The sequence below is a fragment of the Hakea prostrata genome, chromosome 1 (assembly GCF_041222555.1).
Source record: "Hakea prostrata isolate BN-2017 chromosome 1, UWA_Hpros_2, whole genome shotgun sequence".
Classification (NCBI taxonomy): domain Eukaryota; kingdom Viridiplantae; phylum Streptophyta; class Magnoliopsida; order Proteales; family Proteaceae; genus Hakea; species Hakea prostrata.
Genome location: NC_142600.1, coordinates 6073689 through 6101082, shown reverse-complemented (window position 1 = coordinate 6101082; position 27394 = coordinate 6073689). Strand labels below are relative to the sequence as shown.

General features: G+C 37.2%; 2 protein-coding genes across 3 annotated transcripts; both read left to right on the top strand.

Moving 5' to 3' along the window:
* The first annotated feature begins 1056 nt into the window (after positions 1-1056).
* Positions 1057-13134, top strand: LOC149026974 (ferric reduction oxidase 7, chloroplastic-like). Of its 2 annotated transcripts, XM_089157639.1 has the most exons (10): positions 1057-1478; positions 1755-1974; positions 2066-2174; positions 2307-2501; positions 3527-3761; positions 5845-6172; positions 6266-6515; positions 7301-7553; positions 7661-8093; positions 12645-13134. In XM_089157639.1, the coding sequence occupies exons 1-10, from the start codon at positions 1470-1472 to the stop codon at positions 12812-12814; spliced, it is 2202 nt and encodes a 733-aa protein (XP_089013765.1). In that variant the 5' UTR covers positions 1057-1469; the 3' UTR covers positions 12815-13134. The 2 variants fall into 2 exon arrangements, with proteins under 2 accessions (XP_089013765.1, XP_089013761.1); XM_089157635.1 differs by lacking the exon at positions 1057-1478 and having other exon boundaries at positions 1497-1974.
* Positions 13135-14388: 1254 nt separating this feature from the next.
* USP (UDP-sugar pyrophosphorylase) lies at positions 14389-27273 on the top strand. The gene is made up of 17 exons (XM_089157627.1): positions 14389-14690; positions 14804-14908; positions 16088-16204; positions 17200-17340; positions 17470-17566; positions 19541-19668; positions 19770-19841; positions 19973-20037; positions 20361-20421; positions 20528-20645; positions 21483-21607; positions 22881-22957; positions 23557-23662; positions 23818-23877; positions 26058-26138; positions 26488-26727; positions 26901-27273. The coding sequence occupies exons 1-17, from the start codon at positions 14571-14573 to the stop codon at positions 27081-27083; spliced, it is 1896 nt and encodes a 631-aa protein (XP_089013753.1). The 5' UTR covers positions 14389-14570; the 3' UTR covers positions 27084-27273.
* Positions 27274-27394: the final 121 nt, after the last annotated feature.

The window sequence follows — 27394 nt, the reverse complement described above, 5'->3', positions numbered from 1 at the left end:
TGCTTTAGGGTTTGTTTGGTTGTATGAGCCTGGAGATTTCAAATATCTCTATTAACCGACTATGTGGAATGAGATGTGGATTTATCAATACAGATTTATCAGTGATTCTATGACTGCGCAAATGTTTAGTGTTTTTATAATAGGGATGAAATCTCAAAAGATGAATCTTTAGATTTCATGAATCTAGAGATTTTCATAACCAAATGGATATAAATATCATATTCATGAATCTAAAGATTTGAAATCTCTGGATTCATGTAACCAAACAGAGCCTTAGGGCCTCCATTTTTGGTTGCCAGTACAATATGCTCTTATTATATTTATTTTTATCTAGCCCGGACATCCTCGGGGATATTTTTGGAGGGGGGGGGGGAGAATGGGGGGAGGGATAAGGTTGTTTTGGGTGGGGGGGGGTGGGGGGGAAGAAATATTTTTTTTTTTTTTTTTTTTTTTTTGTTTTTTTTGTTTTAAAAAAAAAAAAGGTAATTTTGAGGGTTTTGTTGTTTGGGGGGGGGGGGGGGGTTTGTTTTTGGAAAACCCCCCCGCATATAATTACCCTATAATTAATACAGGCGGGACGGACTTTGTCTTTAACTAATTTATTAGATGAGAGTCTTAATCTTAGTCATTCACCGACACTCTCTAACGCTGCACTGGCAGCACTGTTGTTATTGACAACGGATAATATTTCTTGTTTTTGTTGTCTTTTTATTTTTTTATTTTTTAACGCTGTAGATCGTTTTGGTTGTCCAAGAATATGGTTACTTACTGCTACCTTGGAGGGGTCAAGATCAGGTGAATAAAGTAATGGAAATCAACGATTTGTCGTTTTCCCAAGACAAAGGAAAGGAATGATGTCCCTTTCAATCTTTAAAATATATTTTTGTTCATGGAATCTTTTAGTTTCGGTGGAGAGGTTAGCGTAAAAAACACCAGAAATCTTGATTTTTTATTCTCTTCCAATTCAGTTCCGCTGGTCCAAATTTCCGTGTTATTTTCATTCTTAAATTCTCATAAATAACAGATAAACGCGGTCCAAGAATTCAGGGCCCAATTGCAGTTGGTTTGGCAGAGTGTTCCGTGTGAACTATGTTTTCGAGTAAGATTGAAGAGGTAACAAATATCCATTATTGGTTTCAGTTCGAAAAGATTTATTTTCCTTAACCCTGAATCCCTAACATGTCTTGTGGATGTTGCCTGGGTGGTTCTCATTCATCGATGATTACTAAAAGATGCCCTGAGAAACGAGCGATGGATATTAACAAAGATCCCTTTCAGTCTCTTTCAGCTAGCTACTTAAAATCTCTGTTTACTTTATAGATACTCATGGATTCTTCCGAAAGGTTGGAGATGTGGTGGTTGTTCATCCACGACTAATCAATCCGAATTTACCGCACTGTGGGTCAATGTGAAGTGTCTGGAAGATATTACTCTCGTTCTGTGGTTCATCAAAGTTCTGAAACCAAGAAATGGTTCAGGTATTTTCTGTCCTGTACAATCTAATTTCTGTTGGTTTTTTTGTCATTAAATTCTCTTGATATCCTTCATCCTTGTGGTCATGCTGAGGATATGGTGGGTTCCACGAATTCCGGTATGTTACTATGTTATACATGGATCATACAATATTTATAGGGCGCCCATGATGGATTCGATCAACTGAATTGTGTTTGTAGAAGGTTTGGAGGATAACAAATGTTTGCTTGATTTCAATTTGAAATCCTTTCTTCTTTTTTTTCTTACCCATGGATGAACAGTCAGCTGTTGTTCCCCTTCTTTCAAACGAAAACTTCAAGCCTGGTTATCTCAAGAAGAAATCCTTCTTTGTGCCTCTGGTTAAATGGGTACTCAAAGTTGTAATGTTGGTGCTCTTCATCGCCTGGGTTGTCCTAATCTTTTTTTACCCAGCTGAATTCCTGGAAGAACTATACCAGAAAGCTATTCAGGTCACCAGTGGAACCATATTCGGAATTTCAGGTTTGCTGTATCAGTCTTCTTTATTCAGTTTATGTTCCATTTCTACTCACTATGAAGTGATGTAAATGTTTAAATCGTTTTGCAAACACAGGAAGTATGTTTATGATATTCAGTGCCCCAATCCTTCTTATTGCATTTCTGGCATTTGTATATCTAACTGCTTTTGGGGAAGAGGACCTTGAGGAAAAAGTGATTAGTTGGTATGAAATCCTGTCTTGTTTAGTTCATTTTGTAGCTATTTCCGATGACACTTGGAAATACATACGTCTTTCTCTTTTTCGTCTAGTAACAGTTTTCCCCATCCATATGACATTTCTGTTTCACTTCATCAGGAAGAAGCCTAAATTTCCTAGGTTAAGCTTGTGGACATTTCCTGTCCTTGTGGATGGACCATTTGGAGTTGTTTCTGCTGCTGAATTTATTGGAATTATGCTGTTTGCAGCATATGTTCTCTGGGCTACTTCTGCTTACACAATACAGAATTTCAATCTGCTATCTAAGTTTGATTTACCTTCTAAATCGAGAAGGTATGGTGTCAATAGTTCTTTTCTGGTACTGGATTAATTATGGTTTGTTTTGTTATAAATTTCAATTAAAAACGTTATGTTCAAGATGATCGAGATTGTTGTTTGTTCCAGTCAAAGGATTGTTTGTCTGAATATGTTATAGTTATGTAGACTATATTACAGTCATCACCATCTGCTGTTAGTTAATGGTACTTTCTAATTTGTTAAGTGTTGCCCAAAGGAAAGACTGGGGCAATAAGTGCTGCCTTAAATACTAGCAGTTGCCAATACAACATTTTATTAACACTTCCATAGGCCCTTCAATATTTAAGCTATCTATACAACAACAACAATAAGCCTTGTCCCAACTAAATGGGGTCGGTTGCCTTCCAATCGGTTCTGTTTGAGGTCATGCTAGATACAAGGCCTAAGCTATGCATATCCTTTCTCACCACTTCTCTTAAGATTATCTTAGGTTTGCCCCTACCTCTTCTAGTTCCTTCAATTTGGATTATATCACTTCTCAGTACAAAGGCATTTATAGTTCTCCGTTGAATTTGGCCGTGCCTCCTCAAATGACTTTCTCCAAGCTTATATGGGGGCAACTCCCAGATCCAGGTATCTTTACATTGTTGAAATGTCCATAGGTTCAATTATACATTCTGACTGCAAAGAAAAGCTTCTAGTTGACATCCCTAGCAGGCCTTCTCTTTGTACCATTGATGGGCTAAAGCTTTGTAAAATTTTTAACTCTCATCACTAAGCCATTTGTTAATAAAGATATATGAAAAAAATATTTTTTTCTTCTTCTTCTTGAGCAACTAACAGCCTTGTGGATATAATTTTTTTGTTGGTATAATCGCTATGATCTTGTTTTCTCAACACCTTTTGATGGATATGCTTCTAGTAGTGGCATGGGTTCTCTTTTATCTCCAAACGAAGCTGATTTACATGCTTATAGAGTTATTGCTCTCTTTCCTTTTCTGGTATTGCTTGCATGTTTTTGTTCAGCTTTATGATACCTGTTGTGAATTCTACTGTTTCAGTTTATTGATGTTGGAATTGTCGGGGCTTCGTTTTGGTACCATGGGGATATTTTGCTTAGCGTTCCTATTTCTACCCATTGCAAGGGGGTCAGTTCTTCTCCGTCTCATTGATATTCCTTTTGAGCATGCTACAAAGTATCATGTGTGGTTGGGGCATCTTACCATGATGCTCTTTACTTTACATGGAGCATGCTATGTGATTGCATGGGCACTGCAGGGCCGCCTGTTGGCTGAAGTAAGTGTTTATTTTCCTGTTAAAGGTGATTTATATTGGAAAAATAGCATGAGAACATTATAGGTGACTGAAGTAAGTTATTATGGCATCTATCATATGTAACACTCAATAATTATCCCGTAGTCTGGTTCATGTTTTATGTATTATTATGCTGTCACTACCATGCACAAAAAACTACAGGTGCCAGGGCTTTCACATGGCCTCAGCCCCTCTTTCATTTTTCTCATGGGTAGATGAGGTGGCTGTTCCAACAATTGGATTGAGAGTAGATGGTCTAAGTTAATAAATACAGAATTACAGGATCTGATTGAATCCATTTTCTCAGCATCTTGATAATCAAAGCTCAATTTGGGCTTAAATTCATGCTGGGGAGTGGGACCTTTGGGGTTCTCTTCACCAAATCTTGGTCCTATCTGAACTACAATGTGACAGATATTGGGGGCCATAGGAAGCGTTTTCTAGGTGCCATGCAGTTAGCAAGAGCTTAAAAAGTAATGATAGCCCTTTATTGAACTCACGGATTAATTGAACTCACTGAATTTGATTAAACCATTAATTTGATTAAGTAAATAAGAACTGAAGGATCCTTATCCAGCATCTTTTCCATACAGAAACTCACGAGCCTTATGAGTTTCAGATATTTCATCCTTAAATCACATGCAGGACCAATCAGGGGGCTAAAATGTTCCTTTTTTCATGAACATTTACATTATTCTTGTATACAGACTAATGGTCTAGTCATGTTGCAAAATCTGGTTGTAGGACCTTTTTGTATCATTAGATTTTATGGTGACCACCACTTTCATTTGAATTGGATGAAGGGAGCCACCAAAATATAATTTCCAGAGATTTTGATTTCCATGAATCGAAGACAGAAGCTCTAATTCATCCCTTCCCCCCCCCCCCCCCAAAAAAAAAAAAAAAATAATAATAAAAAAAAATAAAAACCAAAATGATAGATCAAAGGGTTTGTTTATTGGCCAGGAAAGATGTTTGAAACCCAAGTCCACTCTCAGTCCCTCACCAAGAATGTTTACCTAATATCATGCTTTACAAAAGCAAACTATTGCTTTAGGTTTAATAACCTGGAGCAGAAGGGAGTGGAAAATAAGTAACTAGGTGAAACTGAAATTGCTATGAAATTTCTTAATTAGAACAAATTGCATGAAAAATAACCATCTAAACCGAATATACTGAGAAAAAGTTTAAATAGGGTCTGAATTAGACAGTTTAAAAGAGGGAAAAGTCAAATAAGGATATTCAGATTATAAGAATAGAGAAGTTTGAAGCATTCAACAGCATCAGGAAAGAGATCTAGCAGGTTTGGTTTTGAATAGTGAGAGGTGAAACTATCTTTAGAGATTAAATTTCAAGAATTTGAATGAAGTTAACTCCTGAGAAGAACTGAAGAAGCAAGCAAGTTGAACCTCAATGGCGACCTGCCTCTAAGATTGAGAAAATCAAGTTAAAGCATGAAAGAAATATACTCTAGAATCTTTTTCTTCAAGATAGTATGATTAAAGGTCTAAGAAATTGGGTGACATTTTATATGAAGAATATGGTTCAACAGAAAAGGGAAAATATACAGGAATTTTCACTTGAGATATCGAAGTGGGTACATACAAAATAAGAATGTATAGGTTAACCATATAGAGAGCTTTAGAGGAAAAGGAATGTTAAGAGAGAAAGGGGAACGGAAAATAAAAAATAAAAAATAAAAACCCTTAGAGAAAGGATTAACTCTTAGATTTAGTAAAAGAAAATATGGAACTCTTTCAAAGATAACTAAGGCAATCTGAAGTCATATCTTTGCTGATTAACATGAAATTTTTTTGGGACATTATGTTATTTGTGTTTTGAGTGTACTCAACCTCAAGGATAAAGATTAGTTGGCTTGTATTTTGACATTACTTACTATGCTCTATGGATCTAACTGATAGATAGCCTTACCACTGGAGGGTAGGTGAGTGTATGTTCCTTTATAATGTCATTAAATTAACAATGTCAATTGTATCTTTACGTGATTCATCACAGATGACTGATATAAATGGAAAGAGATATTATATTGGTTTTCTTCATGCAGTTGTTGCAGTGGAAAGATATTGGAGTAGCTGTTCTTCCTGGGGTTATTAGCCTTGGGGCTGGTTTATTGATGTGGGTGACATCACTAGGTCCAGTGAGGAAACACTATTTTGAACTGTTCTTCTATACGCATCAACTATATGTTGTGTTTGTCATCTTCTTAGCATTGCATGTTGGAGACTTCATCTTCTGCATGGCTGCTGGAGGGATATTTCTTTTCCTGCTTGATCGCTTTCTGAGATTCTGCCAATCAAGAAAAACTGTTGATGTAATTTCAGCCACATGTCTTCCATGTGGAACACTGGAAGTCGTGCTTTCAAAGCCAAGAAGTAATACTAACGTTATTCCCTACTTCCCTTCATGCAAGTCAGTACTCTACTACTTTATTATGTATGTTCTAATTTCTGCTTTGGACAGCGTAGATTTGAGGTACAATGCTCTCAGTTTTGTCTTCCTTCAAGTGCGGGAACTATCTTTGCTGCAGTGGCATCCTTTTAGCGTTTCCTCTAGTCCTTTAGATGGTAGTCATCATCTTTCAGTTCTCATCAAGGTTCTTGGGGAATGGACAAAGAAGCTGAGAGATAATATTTTAGATATCCAGGAGGGTGAACGACCAAGGTTAACAACTTCTGTTGAGGGCCCCTATGGGCATGAGTCAGCTTATCACCTAATGTATGCTTCATATCTTGAGATTGTGTTTGGATGCATGGTTGTATTTCATGTGGACCCTTCTCATACTCAATAGGTTTGCATGTCTGGATGATCAGTTATATGTCATGGCATGATCATGGGATGTATGTGGGTAAATATGGCTCAAGTATATTTTCGGGATGCTTGTTGGATATCTCTGGCTCAACAATATCTGCATATTTCATATTAATCTTTAAAATTAATTCCCAAGATCGATTCAACAAACTACTGATGACATGAATACTATACTTTTAAGGACTGGTGTCATGCCATGCCCTAAGAATTGGAGGTTTAGCTAGTCCAATACTGGGGACCATGAATTGATAAATGTTAGTTAAATGGCTGTACCCAGATGACACAGTATTTTTAGCTGATTTGAAGGCAAGGATCCATGTAGCTGACCCCATTTAGTTGGAAAAGGGCTTGTTGTTGTTGACTATTGCACTGGGTATCTTCCTAGATAACCTAGTTGCTGATAATTTAATGAATCATCTGGAAGGATGCAATAATAGTCCATCCTACTACTCACATTTTATGACAATTGGCCACTTTATATTATTTTTTGCATCTTTCAACTTGCTTTTTCATGGGGAAATTTTATCAGCGTAATGTTTTCATCATAGGTATTGAATATTTTTATCACCTTCAAGTTCGGAATAGTTGACCTTTTATTGCATGAAGTTCATCTGGATTATGGATGACTGGCCATTTGTTGTGCTTTTTATATGTGAAATCACACAGCTGACACTTTCCTTTTATTTTTTCAGGTATGAACACCTTATTTTAGTGGCAGGAGGCATAGGCATATCACCGTTCTTGGCTATCTTGAGCGACATCATCCACCGTATCAAGGAGAACAAACCCTGTCTGCCAAGAAAAGTTTTAGTTATATGGGCTGTGAAAAAATCTAAGGAACTTTCTCTTCTTTCTTCACTTGACATCGAGTCAATAAGTCCCTTCACAGATAAACTGCAAGTTGAGATTCAAAATTATGTTACACAGGAATTGGAGGCTCCATTGGTATGTTAAAGGAGTTTAATTTCCTTCATTATGTGGTCTTCTACAGATTATTTTATTTTATGATGTCAATAAACATAATCTGTTAGCTTTTTATATTTTAATTGCAGGAAGAAGGTACACAATCTAAGAGCATGAACTCCTTCAAGATCATTAGTGGAAACAGGATGTCTGTCTTGGTTGGTACAGGAAATAAAATCTGGTCTGGAATTTATGTTATCTCATCCATCATTGGTTTTATCATGTTGATGGGTTTGCTGGACTTAGTTTACATAAAGCCTTTTCAAATAACTGCATGGTGGTTCAAAGGACTACTATTTGTAGTAGCCATGATTGCAAGTGTAGTCATATTTGGGGGTCTAGTTGTTGTCTTGTGGAATCTTTGGGAGAATATTAATTTGGGCCAAGATGATCACATGGTTGATGATGAAAAGAATGGCATCAAGCAGACTAATGAGCCAAAACACACTGATTCCTCTCAGGAAGAACCTAACCTTGCTAGACTGGGTACCACTCGGTATGGGCATCGTCCGGACTTCCAAGGTAATCCTCTCTACATTTCTACTCCATTCAAATTAATCGTTAGCATCAGTGTGCTTTTTATGTCTAGTGATTTATGGATATCCTACAATGTCAGATGATATTGTGCTAGTATTGTATCATTAAATGATACTACACCATTCTTAATTGAAAGGTTATGAAACCACTGGATTACTTTGAAAACTCACAGTTAGGAACATCATAAGGCACTAGCTCATTAATAATACTTCAAATGGAACAAGATTTTTGGGGAGGGAAATGCAGTCAAGGGATGCTGGAGATTGTTGTTCTTTTTGAATGTTTATGTAGAAAGAAACGATTGTAGTAGAATGGCTTATTGATCCATGATCTCAAGCCCTTTATTTATAATAAAGTGGAAAGTAGACTATTACAAGGAATAGAAGTTTACATGAATGCAAACTCTAATTTAACTCCCATACAAACTCTTATTAGACTCCTAATAGATCCAACACTCCCCCTCGTTGGGCTGGATATCCGTGTCCAACTTGCCAAAGTTAAACATCGTCCGGTAACATCGCTTTGATCTTCAAACTTTGATTCGTGCCTTTGCTTCCTTTGATTTGTCCTCATCTTTCGCCTTTTGTCTCCAGGAGACGCCCGTAAAGTAGAATCTTCTGTTGGGACTAATTTCTGCACTCGGGAATATATTTTTGGGATAACAATGTTGGGTACGCCGTGGTTTTGTTTGTAGCATGTTGATCTTTGGGAGTTTGCCAGGGACAATCTCCGGTGGGATTTGTCGATAGTGACAATCTCCGGTAATAAAGATCGTTCGCGGTCACGCGTCTTTGCAGGTTAGATCTCCGAGGGGATGTCGTTAGGGGCAATCCCGGGTTCGAGTCGTTCGCTAGTCAAAGATAGCTCTATGCTGTTAGATCTCCGTAGGTTGTGAGGTAAGGCAAACTTTCAAGGAGTAGGTTGCGGGTAGGCACTTTCAGGTACAAGTCAATTCTACATAGGAGTCTCTGAGGCATTGTTGTAGACATCTTCATCTCCCCTCCGTGGCTTTCCGTGGGACATAACAGGAAGGAGATTGTATGGTAAGATGGTATCTGAGGTATGGATAAAATCGGGGTAAGAATCATTACCATGGAAATATGATAATTCACAATTAACTCCCTATAAATATTCAAATTCGCCATGCCCCTAAGGTATTCGAATTTACAATGACTCTCGGAAGGAAGTTTGAGGGGATATGTGTTATTTCAAGTTCGAAGGATAAGGGAATAGAAATCATAGGACTTAAGGTTCGGTTTGGGTTGGATCGATGGGTTCATTGGTTCATGGTTTATTTCACTTGGTTGAATGGTTCGGGATGTCCCCCCCCTTTTTTCTTTCTTTCTTTCTTTCTTTCTTCTTCTTCTTTTTTTTTTTTTCTTTTTTCCCCCTTCTCTGCGATTATAGAAACAAAATAACAATATGGTTTGGCCAATATGCAATGTCGGTTTGGTCTAATTCGAGAGACCAAAATATGGTGTAGTTGGAGGACCAAATATGGTTCGACCAAGTTTATTGTTTACGGTCCGATTCGTTTTCTCTTCTTCTTCTTGAGTCCCAGTGGAGAGCGGCGTGCGAGCGTGGTGTTTCTTCTCTTTCTTCTCTTCTTCTTCTTTCCTTTTCTTCCGGTCTTCCCTAATCGAACCCCTGTAGTGTGTGGGTGGACGAGAGGAGATGGGTTCGGGGTTTGCGATGGGTGCGTGCGCCGGTGATGGTATGCCGCTGGGTGTTCGGGAATTTCGTGGCTTCGACTCGATAAGGATGCGCGGTTATAGCAGGTTCCTTTTCTCTTCTTCTTCCCTCCTTTTCTTGTTCTTGCGGTGGCGTTTGTCCAGCGAAGAATCGATAGGTGCGATTTCTGAATTTGAATATCTGCGATAGTTGCGAAGGGATTTGAATGTCTGCGATGGTTGTGAAGTTCTGCAATTGTTGCGGAAGAGAGCTCTACGATGGTATTCGTTCGAAAATTCCTCGTGGTTGCTGTTCTGCCTGCGTGGGTTTTCGGTGCGGAAGAGAAAATCTGCATGGGTTTTGCGAAGGAAATTCTTCAATCGACTTAGGCTCGTGCCATGTGGCGATTGTGTGATGGCTTATTGTCCATGTCTCAAGCCCTTTATTTATAATAGTGGAAGTGCTATTACAAGGAATGAGTTTACATAAATGCAACTCTATTTAACTCCTATACAAACTCTTATTAGACTCCTAATAGAATCCACCAATTTAGGATCAAATAAATTGTGCTATTTGTAGAGTCTAGGACATAGAGTGATTTTGAAATGGGTTCAGGCTCTTATGTTGTAATTTTTTGGGGGACTATAGAAATAGCATTGGTAGGACTTCATGTCCAAGTAGTTAGGTCCATTTGGTATTGAGAAATAATATATAATCTCAAACACTTAACTTGGCAAATTTAGCAGTGATGTAGTTTGCACAGGATGAGAGGCCATGTATGTGATGTTGAGTGCTTTGGCTTGCTTAGTAACAGACCATATTCCTCTGTTATTGTTAGGGGGTTTCAGTGCTCAAGGGAAGAAGCTCTTTCAGACATGAGAATTGGCAGCGGAGACAGTTGCTGGCTCCATGATTTTTTGGATAGCTTACTTTGTGTTTATAGTCAAGTAAAGAACAAGAAGATATCTCAGAGGAACAGAGAGAATCTGAAATAGAATAATAAAAAAGTGATTTATTACACCTAAAAGGGAAGAAATTTGTAGGGAATATAGTTCTCATGTCACCCGTTAACTCTCTCAATGCTATAAAGAGGTTCATGACTGAAGGGGAAGATAATGAGACAGGGAGTCTAGTGCAATTCAATCATGACTTAAGGGGGCAATATTGAGACAGGGAGTCTGATGCAATTCAATCCTAAGTGGGAGATATTGAGACAGGAAGTCTGATGCAATTCAAAGACATGTGAATTACCAAAACCTCTATATGAAAACCCTCCCAACCTTGCAAAGAAAGGGACTCTGATGCAATCCAGAGACATGTGAATTACCCAAACCTCAATGTGAGAATTGCCTGCCTATACATAAGAAATGCTAGCGTAACCAAAAAGAAGAAAGTGTCCCATTGAGATCTGAGAGACCCAACAGGTAATATTTTGTTCAACCTTATGTACCCTTGGTCCACCACATGCATCGGCACAACAGGACCATTAAAGGCCCAATCGCTTCTGGTTTATCAAGGTACAAGAGGTCTGATCTTTCCTTGTCCTGTAAAACTCTCAGATAAGGGGGAACATGTGGCAGGGAATAGGGATGTATCTCACATATGAGGAGTAATTTCCTCCTAACTAGATTGTGAAAAGGGAAGCATATAAAAGATACATGTCTGTTTCTGAGTCTCAACAAATTGAACATGCCTTTGGCAGTCATCAGGGATGATACATCTAATGGCCTACAAATAATGGAGTCTATGTTCTGGGTGGCTCTTATGAGTATTTAGAGTCCAGAAAGCACAGATAGGAAGAGACTGTTATTTTAAACAACAATTATTTGATGTGATGGGGCTTCTTTTTTTCCGAGTCAGATACCATGATATTATTATATTCAGTCTCTAGATTTGAGTCAAACTACTTCAGCATTCTCCTACTTCAGGGAACAATTACAATAGTTCACTTATTTGAGTCAAGTGTATGTCAAGAATCATGCATTGAAGCATGGTTTATAGACCAGTGTTTGTTTCCAGAGAACAACCTTATATTTGTCATACAAACCACTTGAGCTCCATCCAGAGAATAAAGAAATTTAGGTTATTCCAAAATTTTGGGATGAAGTATTATTGTAGTTTTGCTTTATTCAATATGAGATTCTTGAGTCTTAACTTTATAGAACCAACTCATGAGGTCCTGATATAGGAATAGGATAAAAAGTCTTTGTAAAATACCTTTCTGTTTTGGCCAAAATTTATGTTTCTAACAATTTCAAATGAGGTTTCTTCAATAATTGATGACATCTGAAACTTTCCATTTATTTCCGCTAGCACCTCTGAAACTTTACGGATAATCTCTGTGCTTGTACAGTTGTACTTCCCATATGGTACATGAGTCTCGTAGTTCTGTAAATCCATTTTATGTAAAGAAGACCATGTTTGCAAAGATAAAACATGTGATAGCTCTTTGGGTTCAGAACTTTGCAGGCACTTGGCTATTTCAAGTTGAGCTGATATTTCATTGATTATAAGTTAAAACTCCTTCTCTGTCCATTATGGGACTCTAGACACAACATGTGAATTTAATTCTTGCAAAACTGATGGTAATGATCCTAGTTTATGTAATTACAGTTTGTCAACTTTAGTGCTTTCGTCATCTCTAAGTTTTGTTTTTTTTTTTGTTTCCCCCCCCCCCCATCCCCCCGGTTTGTGACATGAATCTTTAATCCTCATCTCAGTCTTTCAGAAACCATGCTAGCGAAGTTACAGTGTGAGACATGACACTCTCTTGACATTGCTTCACCTGAAAAATGCTTGCATTAGTCTGATCTTGACAATTTCTTAATCAGTCTAATAACCTGCACTTACAAATTCCCTTGTCAGGAATTTTTGAATCAATTTCTGAAAGTTGGGGTCATGTTGATATTGGTGTCATTGTTTGTGGTCCTCCAACCCTTCAAGCAAGTGTTGCCAAAGAGTGCAGGTCACAGAACCTAAGAAGGCGGCGCAATCAAGCTGTCTTCCACTTCAACAGCCACAGCTTCGATCTGTAGTCAACATCTTATCCCTTGTATATAATGTATTCTGTAGTTCTGGTGCCTCTGAGGTGCACTTGGCATTGGAGCAATATGAATTTAAGATTCTCAATGTATCATATGTAAAACAGAAAAAGATATATGTATGTAATGTATAGGAAGTATCACCATAGGCTTTATTAAGTTTGTAACCACCAGTACCTATGTGCTACTGGTAAAGGAAAGGGTCATCATCATAAGGTTTATTAAGTTTGTAACTAACAGTACCTTTGTACTGCTGTTATAGCTAATATGCTATCTTTCTTGTGAAATAATATGCCAGAAAATATTATATCAAAGGCAAACCGTGTGAATTTTTCAGGTGGAGCAATAAGAATATGCTTTGGGTGAATGGCATATGCTAGGGAATATATTTTGTTATATTGATTTGGGTTAGGAACAAGGATAAGAATATGCTGAGTTAGCGTTTGGCAGATGTCATTTTGTTAGTGGCAGTCACATTCTCATGGGTATTGATTCCTTTAATAATACACCTACAATATATAATTTACCCATTCCGATGAAAATTATCAGAATTCAAGTGGAATCCTAGATCATTGGGGTAATTTTTTTTTTTTTTGGGGGGGGGGGGGGTGTTATTCATTAGGGTTAATGTATGTATGGTAGTGTGACATGTTATTAATTTATATAACATTCTCAGCATCCAATCATTGAAAGTGTCATCAATCATCCTTCTACGTGCATACAATTTATAGTTCAATGCAAAGGGATCCAAGGGAAAATTTACCTTTATTTTATTTTGAAATATTTAGTTAGGGTCTGTTAGGTTACATGAATCTAGAGATTTCAAATCTCTGGATTCATGAATGCGAGATTTATACCTGTTTGGTTGGAAAAATCTCTAGATTCATGAAATCCAGATATTTATCTTTTTACACTAAAATCGTAAATCTGTAGATTTATGGGTATGGGGTGTAATTCAGAGATTTCATTCCTACTATAAAAATGCTAAACATTTGTACATTCATATAAATCACAGATTTCATTCCATATATTCGGTTAACAAAATAGTTAATTTTATAAATTACAACTCCATAGATTTGAAATCTTTAGATATTTGAAATATTCAGACTCACAGATTTGAAATCTTGATTCACAGAATTTTTTACAACCAAGATATTTATATATATGTGTTGCATGTATCTCACTCATGGAGTATGAATGAGGTTTCATAATCAACGATTAGACATGGAATTAGCCTCCATTAAATGAGAATCTATTAAAACTTAAAAAGAAATTAACAATAAAAGGTAGAGAATTAAAGATACTTCGAAATCTACTGTTTTTTGAGGGTGTTTACGCTCCGAATATTTTTCGACTTTATACAAATTAATTTTAGAGAAAAGATTTTTGTTTTGTTGTTAAAGATGTTAGAGAAAAGATTTCGTAGCACGATTATGTTTTAAGCTTTGAATTGATAAAAAATAAAGAAAAAAAGAAAAGAAAAAGAAATTATGGATTTTTAAACAGAAATCGTTTTTAAAACGTTAAAACGTTTAAACGTTCCAGTCATACTGCAGGCCACAGTCATAAGTTCGTAACCGCCTCTCTTTCTTTCTAGAATCATTTCGCCTCCCTCGGTTCACATTTAATAATAGTTTCTATATTCGTTCATTTCAAAGATTATTATAGTTTTACTCCGTTTCGTCTCTGGTTCTCATTTCTCTCTCTCTGCGTTGTCTTCTCTGTGCTTTGGATTTCTTTAATTCTGAGGATGGCATCGGAGCTCCGATCAACGACGGATAAGCTTTCACAGCTTAGCATCAATAATGGAGATTGGGCTGCTTCAGCCCCTAACCTTCAAAAGAATCTCGGCATTCTATCTCCCGAGCATGTGAGATCTCTGGGTTTATGCGGCGTTTAGCTTGATCAGACACTTCCATTCAGTTATCCTTTTAGTTGTGTTGTTTTTATTTTATAGCGTTTTTGAATCGTGTTGTTCACCAGATTGAGCTTGCGAAGATTTTACTGGAGATGGGACAGAGTCATCTTTTCGAGCATTGGCCAGAGCCAGGTGTCGATGACGAGGAGAAACAAGGGTTTTTTGATCAGGTTTGCTTTGCTTTGTTCTTATATTTCATTTTCGGAAAACAGGTTTTATTTCGTGTTACTTCAGTTCTTTCGGTCGAAATTAAGCGAAAGTAAATTGATTTCATCTTTGTTCATTAATTTTGGATGTTCTTAAATGTTTACCGACTGTTCTGTAACTTCCCCCCCTCTTTCAATTTTGAACTTATAAATTAGTTCACGAATGTGTTGATCCGTCTCCAAAACAACGAGTGACTGAATTTTGAGCAAACTGCTTTTCTGATGTACTCTGGGACTACTTGGCTTGCTTTGACTAGTTCCTTTGCGCATTGAACACCCCCTACACTCGCTTCCCCTTATTTCCACTCCCTCCAAGAAGAAGAAATTAGACACAAGAAACTGAATTTTCTGAAAGTAGGGACTCTTGACGACGGTAACGTCCTGGGGATGGTGATATAACAAGCTAAAGCATGTATTAGTGTGATGTATGGAAGGAGAGTATGCCTATTTCTGTTGTTTAAGTGAGGACACTCCAAGTGACAAAATAACTCAAAAATAACCTAGTGAGACAAAAAAGTGACAAAATAACTGGAAAGTAACCTGGTGGTGATGGAAATCTGATGTTGTTTTTCTGCAGTATGGAATGATCCAGTATTTTTTAAGTAGTTGCACTTTTAATTGCTTTGCTTTACAATTGAATAAGTGACTATTCTTTAACTGCATTTCGTATGCACTCTAAGTTGTACTCTAAATTGATATTACATTCCAAAGAATCACACCAAACCTAGCATTGGTCTTCCACCGATGATATTAGATATGCAGACCCATTGTTTACTTAAAGTATAGTTGTTATCTCATTATTCTCAGCCTAAATATTTCAGTAGACAGGGGCCCGGGGGGGGGGGGTAAGATCTCAATCCTAAATTTTTGTTAAATTGAGTGAATTAAACAGCTATACATTGGAAGTATTTGGAATCATGTACTGATTAAGGCCACATTTGGTATAATTTCCTACCATCTATACCACTTGGAGCATAAGAATCAATTTCAATTCTCAATATGCCATCATCTATTATGCGAGTCTATTCTTACTTTTTGGTAACTGACCAACGTGGAAGATTGTTTTGGTTAGTATCTCTTGTCAATCTGCTCTTATCTGTGTATATCCATCATTTTTTATTTGCATAACTGACTTCTTTTCAGGTTACTCGGTTAAATGTAAACTATCCCCGTGGGTTGGCAGCTTATCTCCAAAATGCTAGGAGACTCCTGGCAGATTCAAAAGCTGGGAAAAACCCATTTGATGGTTTTACTCCTTCAGTAAGTGTTTATGCTTACCCTTAAGCTTTAATATACTGTGAGATTTTTTTAGAACTTCTGTTTACTGAACCTGAAGTTTCTAAGATCATCTTTACTTATTATGAAGTCTTATGGTTCCTTTCTGTAAAAGATATTTATATTATTTATGTACTGCAGTCAGCAGTCAATAAATAGTTGCATGGCTGAGGTCTGTGTTGCAATAATTGTGTCCCCCATGCTTCACTTCTGTTTCACTCAAAAAAAAAAAAAAAAAAAAAAAAAGAGCTTCACTTCTGTTGCTGTCTGAGTCTTGGACAATATAATTGAACCTATACAAAGGATATCGTCTTGTGGCTGCCAATATTTGCAGCCATATTGGACAGAATTGATCCATTCATAGATTTTATCTGATGGAGCATGGTCTATGTGAACTGTCAGATGCATTTTCCATAGGTGTTAACCAGCCAATGGAAAGCCACTTACATTGTGTATGTTCTTAGGGATGTCTCTCTTATTTGAAGAATTGTTTCCTATTCCTCCAAAGACATCAAACCTTCTTTATGCTCATGAAATATGGTGTGTCTGGGATAAGGCAAAAAATAGAAAAAGAAATTAATGGGGTGCACATATGGCTGATCACTTGCTTGAATATTTATAGATTATTATTACTAGCCTAGCAAAAGAATGAAGAGTACATTGCTTCTTCCTATTCTGTGTTCCAACACCATCACTTCCTATGCAATTCTGTGATACCATGAAGAGTTGTCAGAACAGAGTACCAGCCTATGTGATTTCTATGAACCATAGTTGTTCCTGCATCTTTCTTTCTTGTGTCTGATAAATGTTCCAATCAAGGTGTTTACATGTTTTGAATGTTCATATTCATGTTTAAGTTTGAGCATGTTGTTAGGTTAGGTGCGAATTGGTTCAGGTCCTTGAATCATATTTCATATGTCACAGCATAATGTCCTGTCTACCTTGTTTGGGTTTGAATGAGGGGAGCAATTACTTTGCAGGTTCCATCAGGGGAGGTTCTGACATTTGGTGATGATGATTTTATGAAGTTTGAAGAGACTGGTGTCAGGGAGGCACAAAAGGCAGCCTTTGTCCTTGTTGCAGGTGGCCTTGGGGAACGTCTAGGGTACAATGGTATAAAGGTGATCCATTCATCATGCATGTAAATAAAGCAAGTTAGTTGTGAGGTTTATTGTTGTGATTATTGCTTGCACCGAAACAGCTGGAGGCTGTGTTTGTATGGTGGTAAATTGGGTCATTACATTTTGCAGGTTGCTCTGCCTTCAGAGTCAACAACAGGAACATGCTTTTTGCAGCACTACATAGAATGCATTCTTGAATTGCAAGAAGCTAGCTGTAAATTGACAGGTCAGTTACCCCATGTCAGTGGTCATTATGGAAGAAAGTTAAAAGGTCTTCCTCACAAGTATATAACACTATGTATTCTACACTTATTACTATGATTTGAAATTGAACACACTCTATTCTGTTATGCTTTACTGTTCATTTCTTCTGATTTACTTTATCATCTTGAAAATTTTGTGTTTGAAGCAGAACTATGATTATTTTTATATCCTCATAGGGCTAAGGTTTAAAGTGTCAATATTGGGTATCATATCATATCCAAGACACATATCAAACACTACAAATACACATGGAAGTACTGAAGACACACATGCAAACATACTCGTATAAACAAAACACATTTATGACATCCATCAGGCACCAAAATGGAGGATGATGCAACACGAAACAAGTGCATTAAATTGATTTTGTTTAACAGACAAGGTTTTTTACATGTTGTCGTGATCGCTTGGCTAATCGATAACCTCATGGACAGGGTAGGTTAGTGGAGACTAATCCTGTTCCAACTCAAAGCCCTCTGTTTATCTACAAATCCTGTGAACTGACACCCCACTTTATGGGCTTATAAGTTGGGGCCATTACATTAATAAACCTGAAAACAAGGAGCCCACAGTCTATATAACCCAAAAATTTGAACAATCTTAGCTGCATCAATAATGTCATGGACAAGATCCTAAGCAAATCCAAGTCAGATGGTCAACACAAAAATCAGCAGAAAATCCAACCTTCTCAGAAGGTCAGACTCTAACTAACAATCAACAATGAGTGTAGCAAATCTTCAGAAGATTGAGAATAATTGAAGAAATTCAAAATATGGGCTCAAAACTTAGTAAATAATAACTGTGAAACTAAATTGAATAACAAATATGAATAATCTGAAACTTGGGTCAATATTCACACTAGAAGTAGGAAAGGGTTCAACAGCCAATTGGGGGGGGGGGGGTGGGGTGGGGGTGGTGGTTTCAGGTTTGAATTACTAGAAATAGAGTGATTAAGGGCATTATCTGACCTTTACATTCCCTCCCCGCCCCCCCCCCCCAAAAAAAAAAAAACCCCAAAAACCCGTAAAAAAGAAAAAAAAAAAGGGATTGAGTTTCTCTCTTAGGGTGGTCTTCATTACCTCCAAAGCTCACCCAGGTGGCTGTGGTTGATAATCAAAACTGGTTGAAAAAAATGATATAAACAGGGGAGCCACAGGTGTGTAGATCAGTGATTAATGGATTACATCAGGTAAATCACCAATATTAGTTAGTTAACAACTAATTCAGAGAATGATAGCTAAACAAGTTAGATATTAAAATCTAGGGTGTGAATTGATGACTGACTGAATCAATACCTGGATCAAGCAAAGCACAGTTTGATAATTGACCAAATATAAACTGGGTTTCTCTCCCACAATATTAGATTCCATTTATCCTAAAAGCTTCAGGGCGTCAAATCTCACAATGATTGCAGAGAACAAATCATTTGAAAAATGTGAATAAGCTGTCAATTGACATATACTTTAATGCTGTGGAGGTAGGTGTCAGGCATCAGTTACCAAATCGATAAGTATCGCAGATATCTCTAAACATAAAATTGAATAAGAAGGCTGGGAGGACATCCTGTCAAAGATTCTCAGATGAAATTGCAGCCTTTGTACTAAGTTAGGGGTGCTAAGACCCCAGCTGCTTTTATGTCAACGATTGCCTGATTGGATCTAAGATAAAACACCTATCTCATAGAATGAATTGTAATTCCCACAGCTGGCTGTGCATGAATAAAATTAGGCAGTAGTAACCATAGGTATTCTTGCCCTTACATCTTTTTGTTCTCTCTTAAAGACATACACATACAGTAGTATGAAGATGATTTCAAACATATGGTGGATTTTTTTTTTGGCAATTGATTAAGACACTAGTAATGCTATTGCTGGCAGTTTATAACATCTTTTCTTTGCTGTGTTTTTGACTGATGATCTTCTTCTTGGTTTTGTAGGCCAATCCCAAGCTGAAATACCCTTCGCAATTATGACATCAGATGACACACATTCTCGGACTTTGGAGCTTTTGGAGTCAAATGCTTATTTTGGAATGAAGTCAACACAAGTGAAACTGCTAAAACAGGTGCTTGAATCGGAAGTGTTTGATCTGGGAAGCCACCTAATATTTTCAATTTTTCTGGCATAAAATCCTTTTTCTCCCTTGTCTTCTAATGCTTGTTCTAGGAAAAAGTCGCGTGCTTAGATGATAATGATGCTAGGCTTGCAGTGGACCCTAAGAACAAATATAGAATTCAGGTACAAATGTTGTTTAACTTTAGTCTTAGATGCATGGTAGTAGAATCCTACTTATATTTCTAAAATGCGTACTGATCAGAGTTTGGTTTCTGAAGCTCTCGTTCTGTTTTTCTTTGGTCCTGTTTTTATAGACAAAACCACATGGACATGGTGATGTGCACTCTCTTCTTTATTCCAGCGGCCTGCTAAATGTATGGTATGTCAAGTGTTTTGACTAATAGTTGACATTAAAGCTCTTTCACTTTTCTGAACTACTGGGAATATATCCTTTAGCCAGGTAGTCTAATAAAACTGGGAGGCGACATTTTGTTGTATGCTATGTTATTTTCTAGAAATACAAGCTCGCAAAGTAATAATTCTGATCAAATTAGATAACTATGGGGGGAACAATTTCCATTTTCTTTCAAACCAGTTTGGTAAATAGCGGTTGGTTTGTTTACTTTTTATGTCCGAATTTTGGATAGCTCATAGCACAAGATTACTCTGTCCTGATTTCATTTTATTCATTCTCTTCCTCAGGCACGATGCAGGTCTGAAATGGGTTCTATTTTTCCAGGACACTAATGGGCTGCTGTTCAAGGTTTTTTCATTTTGCCTTTCTCAGCTTCATTTGTTTCTTCTATTAAATCTTAGCTTCTGAAACTTAATACTTCAATTTGAGTATGATTCCTTTGGTGTGTATTCAGGCAATTCCAGCAGCACTTGGTGTAAGCTTGACCAAACAATATCATGTTAATTCTCTTGCTGTTCCCCGCAAAGCAAAAGAAGCTATTGGGGGAATTACCAAACTCACCCATGCTGATGGTACCTTGTGTCTCAGACTGTTCTGTTTATGCTCTTCCTTTATCACTTTCTAATTTTTTGCCAAATAATTGTGATGGGGTTCTGGTGGGAGGCTTTGTCTGTTATTTTATACACTTCTTGTTCTCTGTGAATCCTTTTGCAATTCAGCCATGTGCTTATTTTCCTGATGATTGAAAAATGTCCACAATTCTAGGGACTGAACCATGAATCGGTTTCAACAAAGAAAAATTTTAACTTGATCTTGTATGCTGCATTATGCAATCTGTGAAAAATTAATTTTCCCTCTGTTTTGCCAAAGGGTGGCAACAGTTTTTAGTTTTTATGCTTTTAGGTATATATCATCGGATGATCTATTGATATGCATATTCTGCAGTTTGTTAGAGCAGTTTTACGATTTTCCTAATTTCAGTATTCCAGATTTTGTTTCTTTTGTGGCTGTAGGATCTGAAAAACTTCCTTTCCTAACTAAAAGTTTTTGTTTCATGCTTGAGTTATTCCCTTTAGGTTCATGAAAACAAAATGTTTTTGTCCTGATTGCATAGACTAGTGACAAATAGTTATGTCTGTGGTAGTGTCTTTGGAAGAAACTAGACTTAGGACAGCCACAAGTTATCTCCCTGATAACATGCCTTTTTTCTCTTGCTTCATTAATTTGAAGCTGTCTGATCTCCTTGAGGACATGGTTGAAGGGTCCCTGTCTCTGGTAAAACTATATGGTTACTCTTACAATTTTTTTCATCTTTGTTTGCATGTGAAATCGGCCTATACTTGAATGAATATATCATGTCAAATGCCTTATGGAAAAAATTCATACTTTGCACAATAAAATGACTCCAGGGAGGACGATGGTGATTAATGTGGAGTACAATCAACTTGATCCTTTACTTAGGGCTAGTGGCTATGCAGAGGGAGATGTGAATTGTGAAACTGGTTATTCTCCTTTCCCTGGAAACATTAACCAGGTAAAGTTTCTGATGCAAAGCCCCCAACTTTTCCTTTCTTCCTGGTCATAGGATATCAAATAAAACAGCACATTTGCCCAAGTATTGGTGCTCTTAGTTATCTATACATATGTTTGGGAGGGACATGCTTTGCCTCACAATTTTCAGTTATTTATCCTTAAGCTAATGAATTATAACAAGTTTCATAATAATTTTAAGAGTCAACATTGGTATTGTATAATGTACGTGATATTTGATAGTCCTACATGTTCATTAGTTTAAGAGGACATTTTGGTTCCTTACTAGTCAAGAGGATACTCTAATAGAAGATTGTCATATTAAGGTTTCATCCAAACAAGGATAAGTAATATATCAGGTATCATATCAGAAGGGTGATTGAAGACAGTATTGTGTTGGAGAGATGCAAGATATGCCATGGATCTACACGGAAATTGTCACTAAATTGTCTATGGGGATCCTCAGATCCATGCAAATAAACAATTTTGTATCTACGAATCATGCTGCTTTCCCTCAATTACGGATTCTGGTTTTTTTATATTTTTTATTTTCTGTGTATGTGTGTATTTTTTTTTTTTGGGGGGGGGGGGGGATGAGGGAGTTGAAAGGGAAAGATTTGAGCAAAACAAGTTAGGGTTTCTGAACTTAACTCAATTTGCATGGTGGACACTTCAATCCAAGATAGTGGATGTTTGATAATCAAAGCAATATGCAATTGCTAGGTTAGAATTGTTTTGCTGGGTTCAATTATTTTTTCATGTAGGAATGGAATTTTAACCCAATCATAGTTATAGTTGGACTGAATGGTTTCAAAGAGTAACATTTTTCTTCTCTACCGTGTGTTGGTGTCATGGGGTTGCTTAGGTGTCTAGGCCCCCTCACCACCTTTGTTCGCCTAGATAGTCTGACTACTATGCTACCATGGATCTGTTTTTCTTCAGGTTTTAAAGTAAGCATTGACCAAAAAATAGTATTTGAGATGTGTTATCCGTATCAGGTTTTTTGACCCATGGAACACGTTTTGTTATTAAATATCCAGATAAGCATGGTATCTGCACCTAAAGATACATTATATGTCAGCAAGTATTGAATGATACTTAAAAACCTTACAGTAACAACTGCAATCAACTAAAATTCTTGTTCAATGGGTCTTGCATTATCTTGTGACCACACCACGTAAGCTCTTTAATTGTGGAAATCTTGTTTTGCTTTTCATAGTTAACCTACTAGTTTCCTGGCTGATGGATAACCGATATTCTTCTACATCATCGTGCAGCTAATTTTGGAACTAGATCCTTACATCAAAGAGCTCACAAAAACAGGAGGTGCTATTGAGGAATTTGTTAATCCCAAGTAATTCTTATCCCTTTCTCTCTCTTCCAATAAATGTATTAGTATAAGGCTAAATGAGACAAATGTTGTTTGACTTGCACAAAGTACCAGTGTGACTTACTTTGGCATGGCTTGAAGTGTGTAGATGTTATTGACTACAGGTGTGTGCATGTTGTAATTTCTGCAATGCAAAGCTCCTCCTTCCCCCCTCCCTCACATTGTCAATATTTCGACATCGCAAGATTTTTGCCATCATACTGATTTCTAAGCTTGCTTCTCTCCTAATTATTAATAACATTTTGAGAACCAAATTATTCTATTTACTTCAAGATATATATTTTGGTTTTTGAGGAGGTTAAATGGGTGGTATCCAGTTCCCTGGATTTTCATCATCTCAAGTCTTGTGAACTGCTCAATGCATGATGATGCACCATATAGTTTGGAACTTTGGAGGTTAAAGATCAAATCTCAGGTTTATGGCTGGTGCAGTGCACTTGAGAGGGGTTGTGCAGCCTTTGGAAGTTTATCTACTTGTGAACTTTTTTAAGTTTATCTATTTGTCATGGAGGTTGTATAGCCTTTGGAAGTTTAGCTACTTTGACATATATATTATATTGCAGATACAAAGATTCTAGCAAGACACTGTTCAAATCCTCCTCCCGATTGGAGTGTATGATGCAAGATTATCCCAAAACGTTGCCTCCATCTGCAAGGGTTGGATTCACGGTATGTAAAAGCTACTTGAGATGCAGTCTTTTCTCGCTCTCTTTTCTCTTCTTTTTTTTTTTTTTTTTTTTGGGGGGGGGGGGGGGGGGGGGGGGGGGGGGAAATCTTGTGACAAGTAGTTATTTACATCAAGATCTCTGTATTTGACCCTTTAGGTGATGGACACATGGCTTGCCTATGCACCTGTGAAGAACAACCCTGAAGATGCAGCAAAGGTGAATCTCTATCAAGTGTTTTCTGGGGCTTACCATCTAGAGTGTACCTTTTTCTGTTTACAAGTCGCTTGGTGATTTCATTGAACAACCTTCACTTGTGTCAACTTATTTCTTACAACTTGTCCTCCTGTGTGACATTTTCTCATTGCTTTTCTTTTTCTTCCTTTTAAGAGTATTGTTATTTAAGGAATTGTAGCGTTGGGATTCATCATCATGTGCAGTTAAAATTTGACTTCTATCAGATGTATGAATCTTCTTTACCATTAGAAGAAGAAGCTTCTCTATGTGTAGAATTTTCCTGTTCATTGTTGAGGATATGATCCTACCTACTTGGACTGCCTATTGCTTATCACTTCTCCATGATACTGCTTCATTTAGTTGCCAAAGAATGGAACAAATCTAGTGTGATTTTCTTGTGCTGCTTGGCAGGATCCCAATACCATTTGATAAAGGGAATCCCTTTTGTACAATTGATAATTTAAATATTGAGCTGTTTGAGGTTTGGAAGGGCCATCCAGATGAACCAAACGCCCCTTCACTAATTGCTTCTTTTATATTTGGTCAGAAACTATTGGGACGAATTTGGAGGCAGGTAAATATTGTTTAGAAAGTGAGTGACATTGTTTTAATCAGGCTTTAGAAAATTAATACGAGTTTCAGACCATGGTTTTGTCAGAGGATTAGGTGTTTTCTGGTAGGAATAAATAATGCTTCTGTTGAAAAGAAACCTTAGTTGGATGACACTGCTATTTGCACTTAGATTAAAAACAGCTGGTGTTGGCCCATCTTTATGATACATCTGCACTATTTGGATGAGGCCTTAAAATCTAATTAAATAGTATTTCTATAGCAAGCTGAAGTCTTAGCAAGCAGAAAATAGATGGATGTAAGTAATTCTTCACGGTGCTCTGTTAATTCTCAGTATGACTTTTTGCATGGTATATTGGCTTGTGATGAATTTTGTTGACCTTGAGATTATTTGTGAAGAGGATTTGAAATCTTTATGAAGTAAATTGTTAGAGAAAGCTGATTGGAATTTTTGGGTTTTGTATGCAGAACTTACATAGAGAAAGCTGGTTTGTTAGAATTCCACAAGAAATCTAGAAGCAACAATCTAGCGGAACCACACTAACATTACAGGATCTTATAAGAATTCAATATAAGCAGATATCATGAAAATTAGGATAATCTGAGAGCCGAGATACTCAAATCAAGCATAGCTGGGATTCAGATCTATCAAGGCACAATAGAATCTTTACTAGTGACATGAACAGGGATAGAAAATGGTAGTAAAAGATTGTCAGAATAGAAGTGGAGGAGAAACTGTTGGAGGGATTGGGATCCTCTCATTGGAGCATGTCAACTCAATGAGGTATTGGGCGACTGGTGTGTCGTGTACGCATCTCATTGCATGCCTGGGATGTGTGTGCAGTACAGAAGCCATTAGATGCTCATTGGGTCTAAGGAGACGAGCCTGCTCCAATCAGGAAGTTACACCCACACAAAACATGCTTACAGAAGCATGCCACTTCAAGAGAGGAAAAAAATACTTCATAAAAATGCACAAATTGAGTGGGGGCATTAATTACTCTGCTTCTCTCTGAAGAATTCATCTAAAATAGACTCAATTATTATTCCACCAGCTATTAAAAATTCTATTGTCATTCAAGCTCTTGTAAGTAGCTACCAAAGATGCCAAAATACTGTTGTATATAGATCTGAACGTCACCTCGCTTTATGGGTGGCTTATATCATCGGCCCATACTAACAACTCCTATATTCAAGATTTCAATGGAAGTTAATTCACTGTTTAGTGAGACATGCATTTTGGGAATATGGCAGAAGTGGATGAAAATTTGCTAGGACCAATGTACAGTATGGCTCTACCAAGGTTCTTGTGGGTTCCCTTAATTAATTTGCTTGATTAGTATAATAAAATCCCTTAAACCTTGTATAATTGGTAAAAAGAAGGTATTCAACTGGTAACTTTATTGTTGAGATTGTGTTTTGGCTGCACTTTTCATTGTATCCATAATCTGAAATATTTTGCAGATTCCTCTTCAAGCTTCTATTGGCTACATCCCTTCTTTGGTGAATTTTTGTGTGCTGGTCTAGGGTTTCATGAAGTTCCATTGTCTCTCAACAATTTACTTGTTTGTTTTTCTTTTCTCAACTTGTAGGTACCCCGTGGAAACCCATACCACAGTGCTACTTCTGGGGAAATGGCCATCTATCGAGCTAACAGCCTCATTCTTAAAAAGGTAGTGATTTTCGGTTGTTAAATCATATATGAAGTTTAAAAACTGGTAGTCTTACGTTTTCTGGTGGTAGAACGATAAACCAAATTGCCTGAATGAACTTTTTGTATAGTTGTTTTGATTATAGCCTGGCAGCTGATCATAATCCATGTGAACATCTTTATTCATGTGAAACCATAGATTCATGTGCTTTTTCACTCAACCCTGATTGCATAGTGTTATAACTGAAACAGCTGCAAATTTTGACTGGTTCTGTATTTGTCTAGTTCTGTACTCGTTTCTTTTGAAACATGTTTTCTTTTGTAATGCTGTCAAAGAGTGAGGCATGGATGTGGTGTTTTTTTGTTTTCAGGCTGGTGTCCTGCTAGATGATCCTGTAGTCCGGGTATTCAACGGCCAAGAGGTTGAAGAATGGCCTCGTATTGTATGGAAACCAAAATGGGCACTGACCTTTGCTGATGTGAAAAGGAAAGTTGGCGGTCACTGTGCCATCACTCAGAGGTCCACCATGGTCCTAAATGGGCGTAATGTACTTATTGAAGATCTTACTTTGGATGGAACCCTCATTGTCAACTCAGTTGAAGATGCTGAGGTATGGGATAATACCCTAATGCAAATTTTGATGAAATTTCACAATTGTACATGTGTGTCCATAACTGCGTGTATCCACTGTGTTGACAAACCATCTGCTTATAGCTTACCAAGAATAACTGGATATGCACAATATTCAAGGAGACTTTTGTTTGTTTTACTTGATATTAACAGGTCAAAGTGACTGGAAATGTGCACAACAATGGTTGGTCCCTGGAACCGGTTGACTATAAAGATGCTTCAGTTCCTGAAGCAATAAGAACTAGAGGTTTCAGAGTCATCAAGGTTGACCAGAAGGAGGTTAATTATACTGAGCCTGGGAAGTACTTACTTAACGGGGTACAAGTACAACCTTGATTTTCATCTAATTTTTATTATTTGTACCCTGTGTCAATTGTTTTGGGTTCATCAGTAAGACCGTATTCCCCTTCCCCTCTCTTGTATATTCCTTTTTATGATTGATCAAAACTATTTCATGGGTTGCAACCCATGGCCTTTAGTTCAGGATAGCAAAGATAGAAAGAAAGTGATTAATAATAATAATAATATAATTATTGTTATCCGATAGCGTATCTGTAGCCAAGCCTTGCTTGGGTGCCAACTCTTCCCACATGGCAGCATGGATTTGAATGAAATTTGTAAATCTGTATTTCCAGAGTCCCCTGTTC